Genomic DNA, 17,593 nt, shown 5'->3' with positions numbered 1-17,593 from the left:
TAGATTGCAATCCCACCGTCGCGCGGCCGGCTCGGCCACGAGCTCCGGAGCTCCGCGCCGCCTCGCGCCTCCTCCCCCAAGTCCCTGCCCAGCTGGGGCTCGTCACTTCCGCCAACCCCAGGCCGGGGCTGGGGCGGGGAACGCGGGGGAGGGGGCCAGGTCCTGGAGAAGCCCGCCCGCGCACAAGCAGGGACTACATTTCCCAAGGGGCCTCGGCGGCGGCGGCGGCGGCGGCGGCGGCGGCGGCGGCGGCGGCGGCGGGCGCGGCAACGTCCCCCGGAAGTGGAGCCCTGGACTTCCACTCGTGCGTGAGGCCAGCGGAGCCAGAGTCGAGACCAGAGGCCGAACTCGGGATCTGACAAGATGGCCGGGCTGCCCCGCAGGATTATCAAGGAAACCCAGCGTTTGCTGGCAGAACCAGTTCCTGGCATTAAAGCAGAACCAGATGAGAGCAACGCCCGTTATTTTCATGTGGTCATTGCTGGCCCTCAGGATTCCCCCTTTGAGGGAGGGACTTTTAAGCTTGAACTATTCCTACCAGAAGAATACCCGATGGCAGCCCCTAAAGTACGTTTCATGACCAAAATTTATCATCCTAATGTAGACAAGTTGGGAAGAATATGTTTAGATATTTTGAAAGATAAGTGGTCCCCAGCACTGCAGATCCGCACAGTTCTGCTATCGATCCAGGCTTTGTTAAGTGCTCCCAATCCGGATGATCCGTTAGCAAACGATGTAGCAGAGCAGTGGAAGACCAACGAGGCCCAAGCCATAGAAACAGCTAGAGCATGGACTAGGCTATATGCCATGAATAATATTTAAAATCGACCTGATCATCAAGTGTGCATCACTTATCCTGTTCTGCCAAGACTTCTTCCTTTTTTGTTTGCATTTAATGGACACAGTCTTAGAAACATTACAGAATAAAAGCCCAGACATCTTCAGTCCTTTGGTGATTAAATGCACATTAGCAAATCTATGTCTTGTCCTGATTCACTGTTGTAAAGCATGAGCAGAGGCTAGAAGTACCATCTGGATTATTGTGAAATGTTTAAAAGCAGCGGCCCTTCTCTGCTTTTATTCATTTCCCCCATCATGGTTAAGCACTGTGAATGAAGGTAGTTGTCAGGGTTAGCTGCAGGGGTTTGGGTGTTTTTCTTTATTACTTTTTTGAGGGGGAGAGGTAGTTTTATTTTAATTTTATGGGCTCCTTTCCCCCTTTTTATGGTGATCTAATTGCAGTGGTTAAAAGCAGCTAACCAGTTCTTTAGAATATGCTCTCTAGCCAAGTCTAACTTTATTTAGACACTGTAGATGGACAAGCTTGATTGTTTGAATCAAAATGGGAACATTAAACAAACATCACAGCCCTCACTAATAACATTGTGACTTTGCTGTCAAGTGTAGAATCCTTCCTTCAAGAAAAAGCTTGTGACCATTTTGTATGGCTTGTCTGGAAACTTCTGTAAATCTTATGTTTTAGTAAAATATTTTTTGTTATTCTAAAAAAAAAAATGTGTAGATTGCTTTAGGTAGCATAGACATTTTCACAATATTTATTCTTCCAATCCAGGAGCATGGAACATTTTCCCATTTCTTTGTGTCTTCCTCAATTTCTTTCATGAGTACTTTATAGTTTTCTGAGTATAGATTCTGTGCCTCTTTGGTTAGGTTTATTCCTAGGTATCTTATGGTTTTGGGTGCAATTGTAAATGGGATTGACTCCTTAATTTCTCTTTCTTCTGTCTTGCTGTTGGTGTAGAGAAATGCAACTGATTTCTGTGCATTGATTTTATATCCTGACACTTTACTGAATTCCTGTATAAGTTCTAGCAGTTTTGGAGTGGAGTCTTTTGGGTTTTCCACATATAGTATCATATCATCTGCGAAGAGTGATAATTTGACTTCTTCTTTGCCGGTTTGGATGCCTTTAATTTCCTTTTGTTGTCTGATTGCTGAGGCTAGGACCTCTAGTACTATGTTGGATAGCAGTGGTGATAATGGACATCCCTGCCGTGTTCCTGATCTTAGCGGAAAAGCTTTCAGTTTTTCTCTATTGAGAATGATATTTGCGGTGGGTTTTTCATAGATGGCTTTGATGATAGTGAGGTATGTGCCCTCTATCCCTACACTTTGAAGAGTTTTGATCAGGAAGGGATGCTGTACTTTGTCAAATGCTTTTTCAGCATCTATTGAGAGTATCATATGATTCTTGTTCTTTCTTTTATTGATGTGTTGTATCACATTGACTGATTTGCGGATGTTGAACCAACCTTGCAGCCCTGGAATAAATCCCACTTGGTCGTGGTGAATAATCCTTTTAATGTACTGTTGAATCCTATTGGCTAGTATTTTGTTGAGTATTTTCGCATCTGTGTTCATCAAGGATATTGGTCTATAGCTCTCTTTTTTGATGGGATCCTTGTCTGGTTTTGGGATCAAGGTGATGCTGGCCTCATAAAATGAGTTTGGAAGTTTTCCTTCCATTTCTATTTTTTGGAACAGTTTCAGGAGAATAGGAATTAGTTCTTCTTTAAATGTTTGGTAGAATTCCCCTGGGAAGCTGTCTGGCCCTGGGCTTTTGTTTGTTTGGAGATTTTTAATGACTGTTTCAATCTCCTTACTGGTTATGGGTCTGTTCAGGCTTTCTATTTCTTCCTGGTTCAGTTGTGGTAGTTTATATGTTTCTAGGAATGCATCCATTTCTTCCAGATTGTCAAATTTATTGGCGTAGAGTTGCTCATAGTATGTTCTTATAATAGTTTGTATTTCTTTGGTGTTAGTTGTGATCTCTCCTCTTTCGTTCATGATTTTATTTATTTGGGTCCTTTCTCTTTTCTTTTTGATAAGTCGGGCCAGGGGTTTATCAATTTTATTAATTCTTTCAAAGAACCAGCCCCTAGTTTCGCTGATTTGTTCTATTGTTTTTTTGGTTTCTATTTCATTGATTTCTGCTCTGATCTTTATGATTTCTCTTCTCCTGCTGGGCTTAGGGTTTCTTTCTTGTTCTTTCTCCAGCTCCTTTAGGTGTAGGGTTTGGTTGTGTACCTGAGACCTTTCTTGTTTCTTGAGAAAGGCTTGAACCGCTATATATTTTCCTCTCAGGACTGCCTTTGTTGTGTCCCACAGATTTTGAACCGTTGTATTTTCATTATCATTTGTTTCCATGATTTTTTTCAATTCTTCTTTAATTTCCCGGTTGACGCATTCATTCTTTAGAAGGGTGCTGTTTAGTCTCCATGTATTTGGGTTCTTTCCAAACTTCCTTTTGTGGTTGAGTTCTAGCTTTAGAGCATTGTGGTCTGAAAATATGCAGGGAATGATCCCAATCTTTTGATACCAGTTGAGTCCTGATTTAGGACCGAGGATGTGATCTATTCTGGAGAATGTTCCATGTGCACTAGAGAAGAATGTGTATTCTGTTGCTTTGGGATGAAATGTTCTGAATATATCTGTGATGTCCATCTGGTCCAGTGTGTCGTTTAAGGCCTTTATTTCCTTGCTGATCTTTTGCTTGGATGATCTGTCCATTTCAGTGAGGGGAGTGTTAAAGTCCCCTACTATTATTGTATTATTGTTGATGTGTTTCTTTGATTTTGTTATTAATTGGTTTATATAGTTGGCTGCTCCCATGTTGGGGGCATAGGTATTTAAAATTGTTAAATCTTCTTGTTGGACAGACCCTTTGAGTATGATATAGTGTCCTTCCTCATCTCTTATTATAGTCTTTGGCTTAAAATATAATTGATCTGATATAAGGATTGCCACTCCTGCTTTCTTCTGATGTCCATTAGCATGGTAAATTCTTTTCCACCCCCTCACTTTAAATCTGGAGGTGTCTTCAGGCTTTATATGAGTTTCTTGGAGGCAACATATAGATGGGTTTTGTTTTTTTATCCATTCTGATACCCTGTGTCTTTTGACAGGGGCATTTAGCCCATTAACATTCAGGGTAACCATTGAGAGATATGAATTTAGTGCCATTGTATTGCCTGTAAGGTGACTGTTACTTTATATGGTCTCTGTTCCTTTCTGATCTACCCCTTGTAGGCTCTCTCTTTGCTTAGAGGACCCCTTTCAGTATTTCCTGTAGAGCTGGTTTGGTGTTTGCAAATTCTTTCAGTTTTTGTTTGTCCTGGAAGCTTTTAATCTCTCCTTCAATTTTCAATGATAGCCTAGCTGGATATAGTATTCTTGGCTGCATGTTTTTCTCGTTTAGTGCTCTGAAAATATCATGCCAGCTCTTTCTGGCCTGCCAGGTCTCTGTGGATAAGTCAGCTGCCAATCTAATATTTTTACCATTGTATGTTACAGACTTCTTTTCCCGGGCTGCTTTCAGGATTTTCTCTTTGTCACTGAGACTTGTAAATTTTACTATTAGGTGATGGGGTGTGGGCCTATTCTTATTGATTTTGAGGGGCATTCTCTGAACCTCCTGAATTTTGATGCTCGTTCCCTATTGGGGAAATTCTCCCCAATAATTCTCTCCAGTATACCTTCTGCTCCCCTCTCTCTTTCTTCTTCTTCTGGAATCCCAATTATTCTAATGTTGTTTCGTCTTATGGTGTCACTTATCTCTCGAATTCTCCCCTCGTGGTCCAGTAGCTGTTTGTCCCTCTTTTGCTCAGCTTCTTTATTCTCTGTCATTTGGTCTTCTATATCACTAATTCTTTCTTCTGCCTCATTTATCTTAGCAGTGAGAGCCTCCATTTTTGATTGCACCTCATTAATAGCTTTTTTGATTTCAACTTGGTTAGATTTTAGTTCTTTTATTTCTCCAGAAAGGGCTTTTATATCTCTCGAGAGGGTTTCTCTAATATCTTCCATGCCTTTTTCGAGCCCGGCTAGAACCCTGAGAATTGTCATTCTGAACTCTTGATCTGACATATTACCAATGTCTGTATTGATTAGGTCCCTAGCCTTCGGTACTGCCTCTTGTTCTTTTTTTTGTGTTGAATTTTTCCGTCTTGTCATTTTGTCCAGATAAGAGTATATGAAGGAGCAAGGAAAATACTAAAAGGGTGGCAACAACCCCAGGAAACTATGCTTTAACCAAATTAGAAGAGATCCCAAATCGTGAGGGGGGAGAAAGGGGATAAAAAGAGGTTCAAAAAGGGAGAAAGAAAAAAAAAGAAAAAAGAAAAAAAAGAAAAGAGTTAAAAAAAAAGAAAACAAATAAGAAAAATATAAAAAAGTAAATATATATATATTAGATAAACTGTTTAAAAAACGTTAAAAAATAAAAAGGTAAAAGTTAAAAAAAATTTTTACCAGAAGGCGAGAGAAAAAACAAAAAAAAAAAAAAAGAAAAAAATTAAATTAACTGCAAGACTAAAAAAAATCACTGGGAAAAAGCCTTGAGTTCTGTGCTTTGCTTTCTCCTCCTCTGGAATTCTGCTGCTCTCCTTGGTATTGAAACCGCACTCCTTGGTAGGTGAACTTGGTATCGGCTGGATTTCTTGTTGATCTTCTGGGGGAGGGGCCTGGTGTAGTGATTCTCAAGTGTCTTTGCCCCAGGCGGAATTGCACCGCCTTTACCAGGGGCCGGGGTGAGTAATCCGCTCGGGTTTGCTTTCAGGAGCTCTTGTTCCCTGAGCGCTTTCCGTAGAGTTCCGGAGGACGGGAATACAAATGGCGGCCTCCTGGTCTCCGGCCCGGAGGAGCCGAGAGCCCGGGGCCCCACTCCTCAGTGCGCCCTCAGAGAACAGCGCCCAGTTACTCCCTTCTGCCTGACCTCCGGCCGCGCTCCGAGCTCACCGAGCCTGCGACCGGTTCAAGGTAACACCGAGCTGTGAGCTTACTGTCGGCTCTGTCTCTGTAGCCGGCTTTCCCGTTCCAATACCCGCAAGCTCTGCGACACTCAGACACCCCCGATCCTTCTGTGACCCTGCGGGACCTGAGGCCACACTGAACCCGCGTGGGCTTTGCCCTGGTTTAGCCTCTGGAGCGATGTCCCTCAACGGAACAGACTTTTAAAAGTCCTGATTTTGTGCGCCGTTGCTCCGCCGCTTGCCGGGAGCCGGCCCCTCCCCCCGGGGTCTATCTTCCTGTTGCTATGGATTCACTTCTCCGCCGGTCCTACCTTTCAGAAAGTGGTTGTTTTTCTGTCTCCAGAATTGCTGTTCTTCTTCTCTTCGATCTGCCGATGGAATTGCAGGTGTTTGCAATCTTTAGATAAGCTATCTAGCTGATCTCCTGCTAGCTGAAGTAGTCTCAGCCTGCTACTTCTCCGCCATCTTGACTCCTCCTTATATACCAGTTCCTCTACAGATTTGCCTAGTCTGGACATTTCATATATGTAAAATTGTGAAATAAAAAATGGACTTTTAAGCAGAAGCAAAACAACATTTATTAAACACCTACATCTTTGTTAAGCACTTTCTATATTATTTTCTTATTTAATCTTCAAACAGCCATTAAAGTTAGGTAATATTCCATTTTAAATACGGGAACTGATAGTAGAGATGTTGAGCAGTTAGAGATCATACGGTTAGGATATGATATAACTTGGATGCTTTGACCCAATGTTTGTCCAAGTTCTCTCTGCCTTAAGGTGTTTAGGAAGTTTGGAAAATATCTCTCCAGTACTTTTGCCTCAATGGCCCTCAGTGCCTTCCATAGAGACAAAACACCAATATGACATTTCTCACACTGTGAGGGCTGAAAGAACAGAGTAAAATAGAGTATTTTGTATAACATAGACTCATGGATCTAAATAAATTTGCTCTTTCAACTTCCCTCCATCAGATATTGAGAATGACCAATGATCCGTGTACATTTTAAATCACAGAGCCATGGGAAATTAGAGCTCAAAGCTGAAAAGGGCCTCAGAGGCACCTGTTCTAGCTGCTTTATTTTATTGATGAAGAAACTAGGACCCAGAAAGAGCAAGCTATCTGCTCAAGACCATATAGCTCAAATATGGTGACAGAGGATGACTTTTAATCTATTACTGGAAAAATAAGTGTACCAAAGGTGAAAGTCCCATCCAGAATAACTGCAGAAAACAAATTAAAAGGAAAGCAAGATAGTGATGTGGAAAGGTTACTGAATTAGGTCAGAAGGTCTGGATTCCAACACTATTTCTGCCACTAATTCACTGTGAGACCTTAGACAAGTCACTTAACCTCTTTGAACTTCTGTTTCTTCATCTGGAAATGGTTGGGTTGAAATATATGATGTTTTGGAAGATTGTGTTTATTAAACACTCCTGAAATTGTATTGAATAACTAAATAAGTGAACCTTTGTATAAATGCTAAATGTTGTGCTATTTTTGAAAGATACCCAGAGAACTGCATAACCAAAAAACTGAAAAGAAGGGTAATCAAAAAAAAAAAAAAGTTTTTAAAGAACCGTTACTGTAAATTTACATGCCTCTAGGGATAAATGCATTAATGCACTTTTTAAACATAAAAGTTTATTTCTTCAACAAATAAAAGAGTGCCTGATTATTTCCAGTAAGTAGATATACAAGACACATTGGCCAAGTTAATAATATGCCAATTCTGGATGCAATATTGACACATGCAGTGGCATGTGTAGATGGGGTATATAAAATCATTTCCTTAATAAAGTCTTAATTTTTTATGGTTATTTCCTTTGGGAAGAAAAAGAAATTCAATCTTATTTTAAGGAAAAAAAGATTTTGTCATGTTCTAAAGAATAATAGTCATTTATCCATTCAACTAATATTTATTGAATGCCTACAGTACATGTACATGTCAAGGAACAGATGTATCCTAAAATGGGAAAATTTTTAAAATGATACAATAACATGAAGCTAACATTGAAAACCTGTCTTTTTTATGATTCAAGGTACGTGAGCAGTCAAGAGCTGTTTGTTTAAATCTTCACAGGCTGAAACTTTCACAGTAGAGAGGCAGAGCAGATGATGTGTGTGTAGGGGGGTGAGTGGGAGGGCAAAGAGTGCAGCTCTGTAAGCAGGAGCCGGAGCACACAGCAGAAAATGATCATATTGATGCATTCCTCCTCCCTCTCCCACCTTCCATGATGGAATAATAATAGGGATCCGTTCCATGTGTATTGTATCACCCTTCAGAGTTTACAGAGTGCTTTCACATTCATTATCTTATTTGATCTTCCTGCCAACCCAAAAAGAGAGGCATAGTGGGTATTGTTTTTTCTGTTTTCAAGATGAGAAAATAAGGGGCTGGAAGAGGTTATGTGGATTCTCCATGGAAAAACAATACAAATTAGTGCCAGGACTAGAACTCATGTCTTTTGTCACTGAAAACAGTGTTTTTTCCATTACCTGCATTCATCCCAGTATTTTCTCTTCTCATCTCCATATTTAGAGGCCTAAGTTATTCAGTGTTCCCCTGGGCAGGCTGCTGTGCTGAGCAGCAGCAACAGTAGCAGCAGTAGCAACAGCAGCAGAAATCAACTCCAACAGTTAGGATAGAGTAATAAGAATGAATTATTATCACAAGTAAAAAATGCTTCTTTCATCTGCTCTGGTCAAAGTGTGTGTGAGAGTGCATGTGTGCATGCATGTGTGGTCTGAGATATGGTTAGAGAGTGGAGCATTGAAAATTATATTTTAGCCAGTCTTCCTAGAATTCACTTCTGTTGATCTAAAATGGTGGTAGTGTGCACATACAATATCTCCACTTGCATTTGGTGAAACGGAGTGAAAAAAATAATGAATACAGAGGTAGACATGCTCATGAAGGAATGAAGAAAGTAGAATTCAGTGAGCACCTGATATGTGCTGAGTGCTTTACTTACAATATTTCATTCAATCTTTACTATTGCCCCATGACATAGGTCATATAGTGTTCTTCTTTTACAGATTAGTAAACTAAAGCTTAGATTGGTTAAGTCCTAAGTCACAGAACCAGTGATATCCTATGCTAGGATTCAAATAGGTCCATATGTCTCCAGGATTGGATATCTTAACTACTATACCAAATAAAGAACCTGTATTTTCTGGTGATTTGAATCACACATGTCTTTCTTCTTTTTCTTTTCTTCTTCTTCTTTTTTTTTTATTTTTTATTTTTTTTTAATTGGAGAGGGGAGGGACTGAGAGAAAGGGAGAGGGAGAATCCTCAAGTAGACTCCCCGCTGAGTGTGAAGCCAACACAGAGTTCACTCCCAGGACCCTGAGATCATGACCTGAATCAAAATCAAAAGAGTTGGTTGCCTAACTAATTGAGCCACTCAGTTGTCTCACACATGTTTTTCTTTTTAATCAAAGTTGGGAGAACCCTCCAAGGTCTGCTTGTCCAACGTTTCACTAAATACAGGTTCCCTTCTACACACCCCTCACTGATGACCATCCAGTGAAACACAGGGACTCTAAATTTAGAGTCTATAGATAGAGATGGAGCTGCAAGGACTTAGGCCTTCTCTTATCTGGTGCTTCATCCAGGGCAAAATCCAGGTATTTGCATGAGGCAGTAAGCCACCATTAGAGATACCCTGTGACTGCAATAGAGAGAGATAGAGTCCATGGTTGGAGTTAGCACCATCTAACTCCAACCATTTTGTGACCTGACCCTTTGCTTAGATGGACCTGACCAACAAGTCTTTGTGGAATGAACAAATCTTTGTGGAATTCATATTTGGTTTTGCACAGCTGCATTGCCTTTGCCCCAAACATGGTTAAAGGAATCAGTAAGCTGATGATCAGCTAGGAGCTGCATGAATCCTTTTGTTTTTCACTCACGGGATCCAAATGGTACCTTCAGACTTGGCTTAGGTTTCTGATGGCCATTAAGGGGCATTCTGATTCTGCAACAATCTCTGGTAAAGAAATGATCAAGGTTCTAGAAAACCCTCTACTGTTCAAGCAGAATAGTAAGTATTGATGACTTCCACTGTTTCAGAAATAATGTCACAATTACTAAAGGGGGGGAGTTGTCTGGTTATGTAGTTCATTGCGTATCTTCCAAAGATTACCCCAAAGATAACAGATGTAGTGAAAGAAAGGGCCATATGTACCCCAGTGTTCATAGTAGCAATGGCCACAGTCGCCAAACTTTGGAAAGAGTCAAGATGCCTTTCAACAGAAAGAAAGAAAGAAAGGAAGGAAGGAAGGAAGAAAGGAAGAAAGAAAGAGAAGAAAGAAAGAAAGAGAGAGAAGAAAGAAAGAAGATATGGTCTATATATACAATAGAATATTATGCCTCCATCAGAAAGGATGAATACCCAACTTTTGTATCAACATGGATGGGACTGGAAGAGATTATGCTGAGTGAAGTAAGTCAAGCAGAGAAAGTCAATTATCATATGGTTTTACTTGTGGAGCGTGAGGAATAACATGGGGGACATTAGGAGAAGGAAAGGATAAGTGAATTGGGGAAATTGGAGGTGGGACTGAAGCATGAGAGACTGTAGACTCAGAAACAAACAGGATTTTGGAGGGGAAGAGGGTGGGGTGGTGAACCTGGTGGTGGGTATTAAGAAGGGCACGTTTTGCATGGCACACTGGGTGTGGTCTATAAACAATGAATCCTGAAACACTGAAAAAAATAAAATAAAATATTAAAAAATAAAGTGAGAATATAGATGAGGGGAAGGGCTGGAGAGTGTTGTGGATTGATATGTTTTGAGTGGGACTCTTTTACCCATATCATCCAGTTTCCCATTATTTCCTCAACTAAAGCATGTCTAAAGAGCTCTTAACTGGTCAAGAATAATATCCAGCTTGTGTGGATGGAGAATTCATTCAAGGTGACTGACTTCATCTTTCTTGGCATGGCAGACAACCTTCAGCTTGGAGTCCTGCTATTTGGAGTCTTCCTTATCATTTATATTGTCACTGTGTTGGGGAATCTAGGCCTGGTAATCCTGATCAGAATCAGTCCCTGCCTCCATACTTCCATGCACTTTTTTTTCCTCTAACCTATCCCTTCTTTTTTTTTTTTTATAGATTTTATTTATTTATTTGACAGAGATCACAAGTAGGCAGAGAGGCAGGCAGAGAGAGAGGGGGAAACAGGCTCCCTGCTGAGCAGAAAGCCTGATTGGGGGCTCGATCCCAAGACTCTGGAATAGTGACCCAAGCCAAAGGCAGAGGCTTTAAACCACTGAGCCACCCAGGCACCCCCTTTTCCTTCTTCATGTCTGTTTCTCTTCCATTACAATCCCAAAGACTTTAGCAAATTTGTTATCTAAATTGTAGGCCATTTCTTTCCTTGGATGCATAGCTCAAAAGGGCTTGTTCATAATCTTTGCCTCTGCTGAATGCAACCTTTTGGCTTCCATGGCTTATGACCACTATACTGCCACCTGTCACCCACTGCTCTCCCCTATCACCATGTCTAGAGTGTGTTGTCTCCTCATGATAGCAGGATGCTACTTTGGAGGATTAGTTAACATGGTTTCTGTGACAACTTCCATCACACAACTATCATTCTGTCAACCACGTGTCCTTCCCCACTTCTTCTGTGACATTCCTCCACTATTGGTACTGGCTTGCTCAGACCCCTGGGTCACCCAGATACTGGTTATTGGCTGTGGGGGATTCACCCTGGTCACCTCCATTGTGGTGATCCTTGTCGCCTACGTATCTGTCCTCATGACGATCCTGGGAATTCCTTCAGCTTCTGGCAAAGAAAAAGCTTTCTCTATATGTGATTCCCACATGACTGCTGTTGACCTATATTATGGAACAACTATGTGTATTTAACTTGCAGCCCTCTCAACATGGATCCCAGGCAGGAAATCAAATGGTTTCAGTGTTTTATACAATGTTAATCCCCACATTAAATACTCTCAAGTTTGAGAAACCAGGAAGTGAAAGTTCCTTTATGGAAAATATTGAAGCAGAGTCCCTAATCTTCCATTTCGTGTCTCAAGAATGTAACATGTTCTATGAAGACTTGCTTACAGTTCTATTCACGGTGTTTTCCTTGCCTGCAAATGAAGCCTTGTTAAGAACAATTGAATTGCTCTGGCTAAGAGTTTAGAAGTAGTTGTTTAGATAAACGGCAACACAGTAAGAAGTTATATGGCCAAAACAATGTGTATTTTCTGAAGCAACTGTCTGATAAGAAATGTTTTAAAAGAGGGAAATATGTATGTGGATATGAATATGTCAATTTGAGTTGTGAACTGGTGTAACCCCAGTCATAAGTTTAAATAATTCCATGATAACAAGGTTAGAAAATAGTGTAATTTGACTATAAATTATAGAAGAAAACATAAATGGCAACTGAGATGCAAATACTTTTGCTTTACTGTTCATGTATTTATATGGAGGATTTACTTGGTATCCCTTAGGTTGAATTAAGTTCAGTCCCTATCTTTCATCCTCATGAAAGGATGACTTTCAGAAGACTCCTGAATGTGTGTTTTCCAAATGCTGCACCATCACTACCGCTGTGAGGCTATAAAATGTGAGACTATATATTAATTCACATATGTAATTATTGAGATTTATAAGGATAAATCTTAAAAGATAGTAATGCTAAGCCAAACAACAGATTGAGTTTGCTAATCAGAGTAGGATTTGAAAGATTCTTTGTAAGGGACAATGGACCATTGATTAGTGGAAACTCTAGGCCTAAATTATACCAATGATGTGTGTGTGTGTGTGTGTGTGTGTGTGTGTGTGTGTGTGTGTAAAAACTAAATGGACTATTGTATGCAAATTATAAACTAGCTAAGCCTATTGGTATTCCTGAATATATGACCAACAGACAACACAAGTGTGAGTTGTGAGTTAATTTATTAGTCCATGGCTAGCCCTCAGAATTTGAAAAGGTGCATGAAATTTGTGGATATTACTATCTTGTGTAAATATATTGAACAACAAGCTATCTATAAAGCATATCATCCTATACCTGAAGACTATAAAAACTTATTATACTTTTATAGTTGAGGAAGCCAAGGCTTAGAGAAGAGAAACTGAGCAAGATCAAACAACTAGTTAGGGGAAAAATAATCAAATTGGCTTTGGCTGCAAGGAAAAACAGAAAGAAGTATTTATTTATACCTAGGTCAGACACAATATTTGAGCCCTTAGGTAGCTTTGTTTCTGCCTCTATTCCCCAAAACGTTCTAGCCTTAATAGCCATCTTCCAAAGACTGCTAAGCCCCAGTTGTGAGGCAGTGTGGTTTACTACCAAATAAAACTAATCCTCTTAGAGCCCAGATCCTTATATACAACTGCCAGATGGAACCTCCCGTTGAAAAGTTCCTCAAGCGCTTCAAACTTAATGTTTAAAAACTGAACTCTTCTAATCCTGCTCTTCCTTTCCCCTTGTTTCCTATGTAAGTGAACAACACAACCCGGTTTCTTAAACCCAAAGCCTAAAGTTAGTCTTTGACACTTTCTCCCCCTTCAACTCCCTACATTCAATCAGTTACCAAATCCTGCCAATTCTTCCTCCCAAATTACTCTTGAAGTAGTTTATTCTTCAAGGACACTGTCCTAGATCATGATGTACTCCTTTCTTGCCTAGATTAGCAAAATAATCTTTTATTCTTTCTCTCTGAATCCACCCTGGATCTTATTAAATCTACTTTTTACATAACAACTACAGTAGTTTAAATGTAAATCCAACCAGATCAGCCTTCTACTCTCCACACTGATAAGATAAATTCCAAACTGTTATATTTTGCATGCAAAGCTCTCCATATCTTGTCTGTCCAAGTCCTATCCATTTTTTGAAGTCCAAGCTTAAAACCTATCTTTTCTGCGAACCTTTTCCTGAAGTTTCAGATGGAAGTAGGGATTTATACTCTGGTTTCCCGTTGCACTTTTAACCTCCATTGTAACATTATGACACTTGGCCTTATGATAAAATCCTCTGAATTTTTTAGAATTTCTGTTTTGCTTACATACACTGAAAACTTTCAGAAGGATAGAGCCATATTTGGTTAATTTTTCATCTCCCAACCAAGGTTTAGCATAGAGTCTGGTACCTAGTAAAGGTTCAAAAAGCATTAGTAGAGCTGAAATTCATTCACAACTAACCTTTTTACTTATCCAGATAATTTTTTCCACCAAGTATTGTTATATCCTATTGTGTAATGGAAGACAGGTAGAAAATCTTACCTCCTGGAGCATGGGCTTCTAGCTGAATCTCTTGTTTTTTGGAGGTTTTTGCTTGACATTCAATCCATAATAGAGAACCTGAATCTCTTCTTTATTGTCTGTTCAACTCTATACACCCAGGTGCTTGCCCTCCAAACGCTTGTCCTCCCTGGATTTCTGTCCTTCTGTCTCTTCTCAAGCACGTGGCAGATGCTTCCTGGAAGAAAAACCATCCTATTTGTAGGATTCAAGGTTAAAGTTTCAGAATCAGAAATCAGAGGTAGAAGGGCTCACAAAGATCATTGAGAATAAGGGGTTTTAATTTTTTTAAACATTGAAATTATTTAAGTGAATTAAATGCAGAACAAAAATATATAAAACATCAAAGTAGGACAGGCTTAGCTGAAATCAGTGTGAGTTCCTTATAACTCTAACTTCATTGCCAAGCACTCACCTCTACCTCTGTGAAGCACCTCTCTAGAACCTCAACAACAGTCTGGAAACACTAGGTTAATCAAAACTGCTCTTTTCACATATGAGGAAACAGTGTCCCCAAGGGAGAGCAACATTCTGAAAATCACTCAGTTTGTCAGTGGCAGAGGCAGATTTAGAATTCAGGTCTTCTGATTCATACCCCAGATTATCATCTCTCACCATATTTTCTTAGGCCCCTCTCAGGATTTGAGACACAACACAGCTGAGAGGGTGGGATGAAATGGGCCTCATTAGACTAGACTGAACAGCACACATTGACTCAAGATCTATCTCCTTGGCAAGCAGCTATGTCTCCTACCCTCTGAACAGCTCCAGCAAGAGTAGAGAGAGCTATAACTTCATCATCTTTCAAAATTTCTATGTGACAGGTGGTGGACCCCAGGGGACACTAAAATACTTTAGTAATAGACAGTCCTTGCAGTTAGAACTGGCCAAATAATTTGTAGGTCCCTGGCAAAAATGTAAATGTGAAGTCCTGTATTCAAAAAGCAAAAAGGAGTGCCATTTAAGGTACTCAAATACAAAGTTTTCCCCTTTCTATTGCAGTCTCTCTCTCAATCTGTTATGATGCTTTCAATTTGCTATGTAATATCACACCCTCTCAGGCACAGGATACTTGCAGGGCAAGTGCAGCCCTACACAGGTGCCTGGTGATTCTATCCTGTGACTCAATGCACACGTGCATGGTCCCCTGGCCTGTTTCCTCCTCCCACAAACTGCTGGACAGATATATTGTACCTTGGTCAAGAGTGAATAAATCAAGCTAGGCATATCCTCTTCCCATGGGCCAGCTGCCCCAACCCATGGTGGGCAAATGGCCACCATGGGTAGGACAAGCTCTGTACCAGGATGTGCTAGGTACCTGGGTCAGGGTGGACAATGGATCAGTTCTACTGAGTCCTATGTCAAATGCACCATGGCAATACTACCCTGGGGTCAGGATGACTATTATGGCAAACAGCTTTGAAATGTTGTAGTGCATGCTGTCTAACCCCAGTACTCCCAAGGCTCTTGCTCAGTCTACTGAGAGTGAAGGTTTGTAGCAACCACTGGGCATATTATTAAATTATTAAAAATTTAATACAGTGACATTAACCCCCAAGAACAAGGTCATTCTGAGCACTGTCCTGTACCATCACACTGAACACATGTCCATGAGTACAAGCTCTGAATCAGACTGCCATACTCTGAGACCCACCTCTCTCACTTCTGAACTCTTTGACCATAGACAAGTTACTTAAGTTTTCTATATCTCAGTTTCTTCACCTATACAATGGGGATAAGATTATCTAACTCCCAAGGTTGTTGTGAGGTTTATATGAGGTAATGGCTTGTGCATTGGTCAGAATGGTTTTCAGATATAGTATATATCCAGTAAGTTTTTATTTTTAAAGATTTTATTTATTTATTTGACAGAGAGAGAGAGCACAAGTAGGCAGAGAGGCAGGCAGAGGGAGAGGAAGAAGCGGCTTTCCGCTAAGTAGGGAGCCCAACATGAGGTTCGATCCCAGGACCCTGGGATCACGACCTGAGCTGAAGGCAGAGGCTTTAACCCACTGAGCCACCCAGGCGCCCCAGTAAGTTTCTTTTTTATTATCATTTTTTGCTCCTAGGATCCCACATTTTTCAGATATCCAATATAGGCATTGGGCTTTGTTTTCCCTGATCTTCTGCAGGGCTGTGTTCCAAATGGTATTTACCCAGGTTGCACAGCATGTAATCAGATTTGAGTCTCCAGTGACCTTTCCAGCTTAAGGGAACTCCACTAGATTTGCACAAACTGAGAGAGCCCAGTCAGTTGTCACTGGCAGAATTTACAGTTTTTACTTCCACAGACTCAGGACCCATTGAAATCAGTGTTAGGTCTTAACACACAGTCTCAGAACTATCAAATTCAGCATTGGGGTCCTCACATCTAGTTCTGCTGCTTCTCCCACAAGCTTTCAAGAAGGGGATATCCTCGTTGTTTTATAAATAGTCATTCCTGGTTATTGGGTTAATGAGAAAGACTATCCAGGGTCATTTCTGGTGTCCCCATCTCAATCCTGCTGCCCTAAGGCCAAATGTTGGGGTCATGGATGTTCAATGGGGACTTGGAGTCAAAACAAGATTTAAAGCCAGTGGAACCTAGGCCAGTCCTTCTAAAGGGAGCAAGACTTCTCCCAGTGGGGGCATGAGGGATCCTAAGTGCAGGAGAACCTATAAGTTAAGGAAGTGACTCTGTCTTCTCAGGTGTTATAAGAAGATAATCATTGACCTCTTTCTGCATCTGCCACTCAAAGTTGCTAGAGAAGCTGAGCCTTGCTATCCAGGGAGCTCTCAGCACATCTTCACACCCGCCATCCTCAGCCTACACTCAAGATGGGCTGCAGTCAGTTTCACTTGGTGAGTGGGCTTCTCCAGCTATTCTTGCAGAGACCTGGTCAGGGGCAGTCCTGGAAGCTGGAACTAGCTGGGACCCATCTCACATTACACGAGTAGAGTTCAGAGACTCAGAGCATTAAGCAATGACAGCAGAAGAGGCTGAATCTATTTTGTAAAATACTCAGAACAGGGCTAGGCTGGGATTAATGGAGAATAGAAATAAGCAAGTCCATCAATAAATATTTTATGAGTTCACATGCTGTGTACAAACTGATTCTAGGCAGTATAGAAGCATAGAGAAGAGAATGGGGAGAGAGGCGAGACATGCCAAAGGAAATAAAAGCCCTTCTCTTGGGGAGCATAATATATAGGCCTCAGAGAAGAAAATATTTAAGCACTTACGGAAAAAAGTCAAATAGAAATGGGTTTTACTCTATAATATTTTCCTGAAAAATGATATGTAAAATGAATTTCAAGCTCAGTAAAGTCCCACTGACTTGTGTTTTAGCATTAAAGATAAGTTCCTACTTAAAAAAAATGTAACCTCAATTCAAACCAACAATAAAGGTGTTGATTTGTCTTCATTAAGAATTGCCGCCTTTTCCACATATGCTGGTTGACCCTGATAACTAATTCAATTATCTAAAATTACTTTTTTCCTAATTATAAGAGAATTACATGCTAAATATTGAGAAATTAGAAAATATGAAGAAGCTAGAGAAATA

General features: G+C 40.5%; 1 protein-coding gene and 1 pseudogene across 1 annotated transcript; both read left to right on the top strand.

Moving 5' to 3' along the window:
• The first annotated feature begins 279 nt into the window (after positions 1-279).
• Positions 280-1,472, top strand: LOC116583273 (ubiquitin-conjugating enzyme E2 N). Its single transcript, XM_032331340.1, has one exon. The coding sequence runs from the start codon at positions 364-366 to the stop codon at positions 820-822; it is 459 nt and encodes a 152-aa protein (XP_032187231.1). The 5' UTR covers positions 280-363; the 3' UTR covers positions 823-1,472.
• A 9,209-nt stretch (positions 1,473-10,681) lies between these two features.
• On the top strand, positions 10,682-11,806 carry LOC116582359 (annotated as a pseudogene).
• The last annotated feature ends 5,787 nt before the right edge of the window (positions 11,807-17,593 follow it).

The sequence above is a fragment of the Mustela erminea genome, chromosome X (genome assembly GCF_009829155.1).
Source record: "Mustela erminea isolate mMusErm1 chromosome X, mMusErm1.Pri, whole genome shotgun sequence".
Classification (NCBI taxonomy): Eukaryota; Metazoa; Chordata; class Mammalia; order Carnivora; family Mustelidae; genus Mustela; species Mustela erminea.
The sequence above is the reverse complement of the archived record's forward strand: the minus strand, read 5'-3'. Positions and strand labels throughout refer to the sequence as shown.

Excerpts from the sequence above, each read along its gene's own strand:
- LOC116583273 (XM_032331340.1), top strand. The coding sequence starts at position 364 with ATGGCCGGGCTGCCCCGCAGGATTATCAAGGAAACCCAGCGTTTGCTG.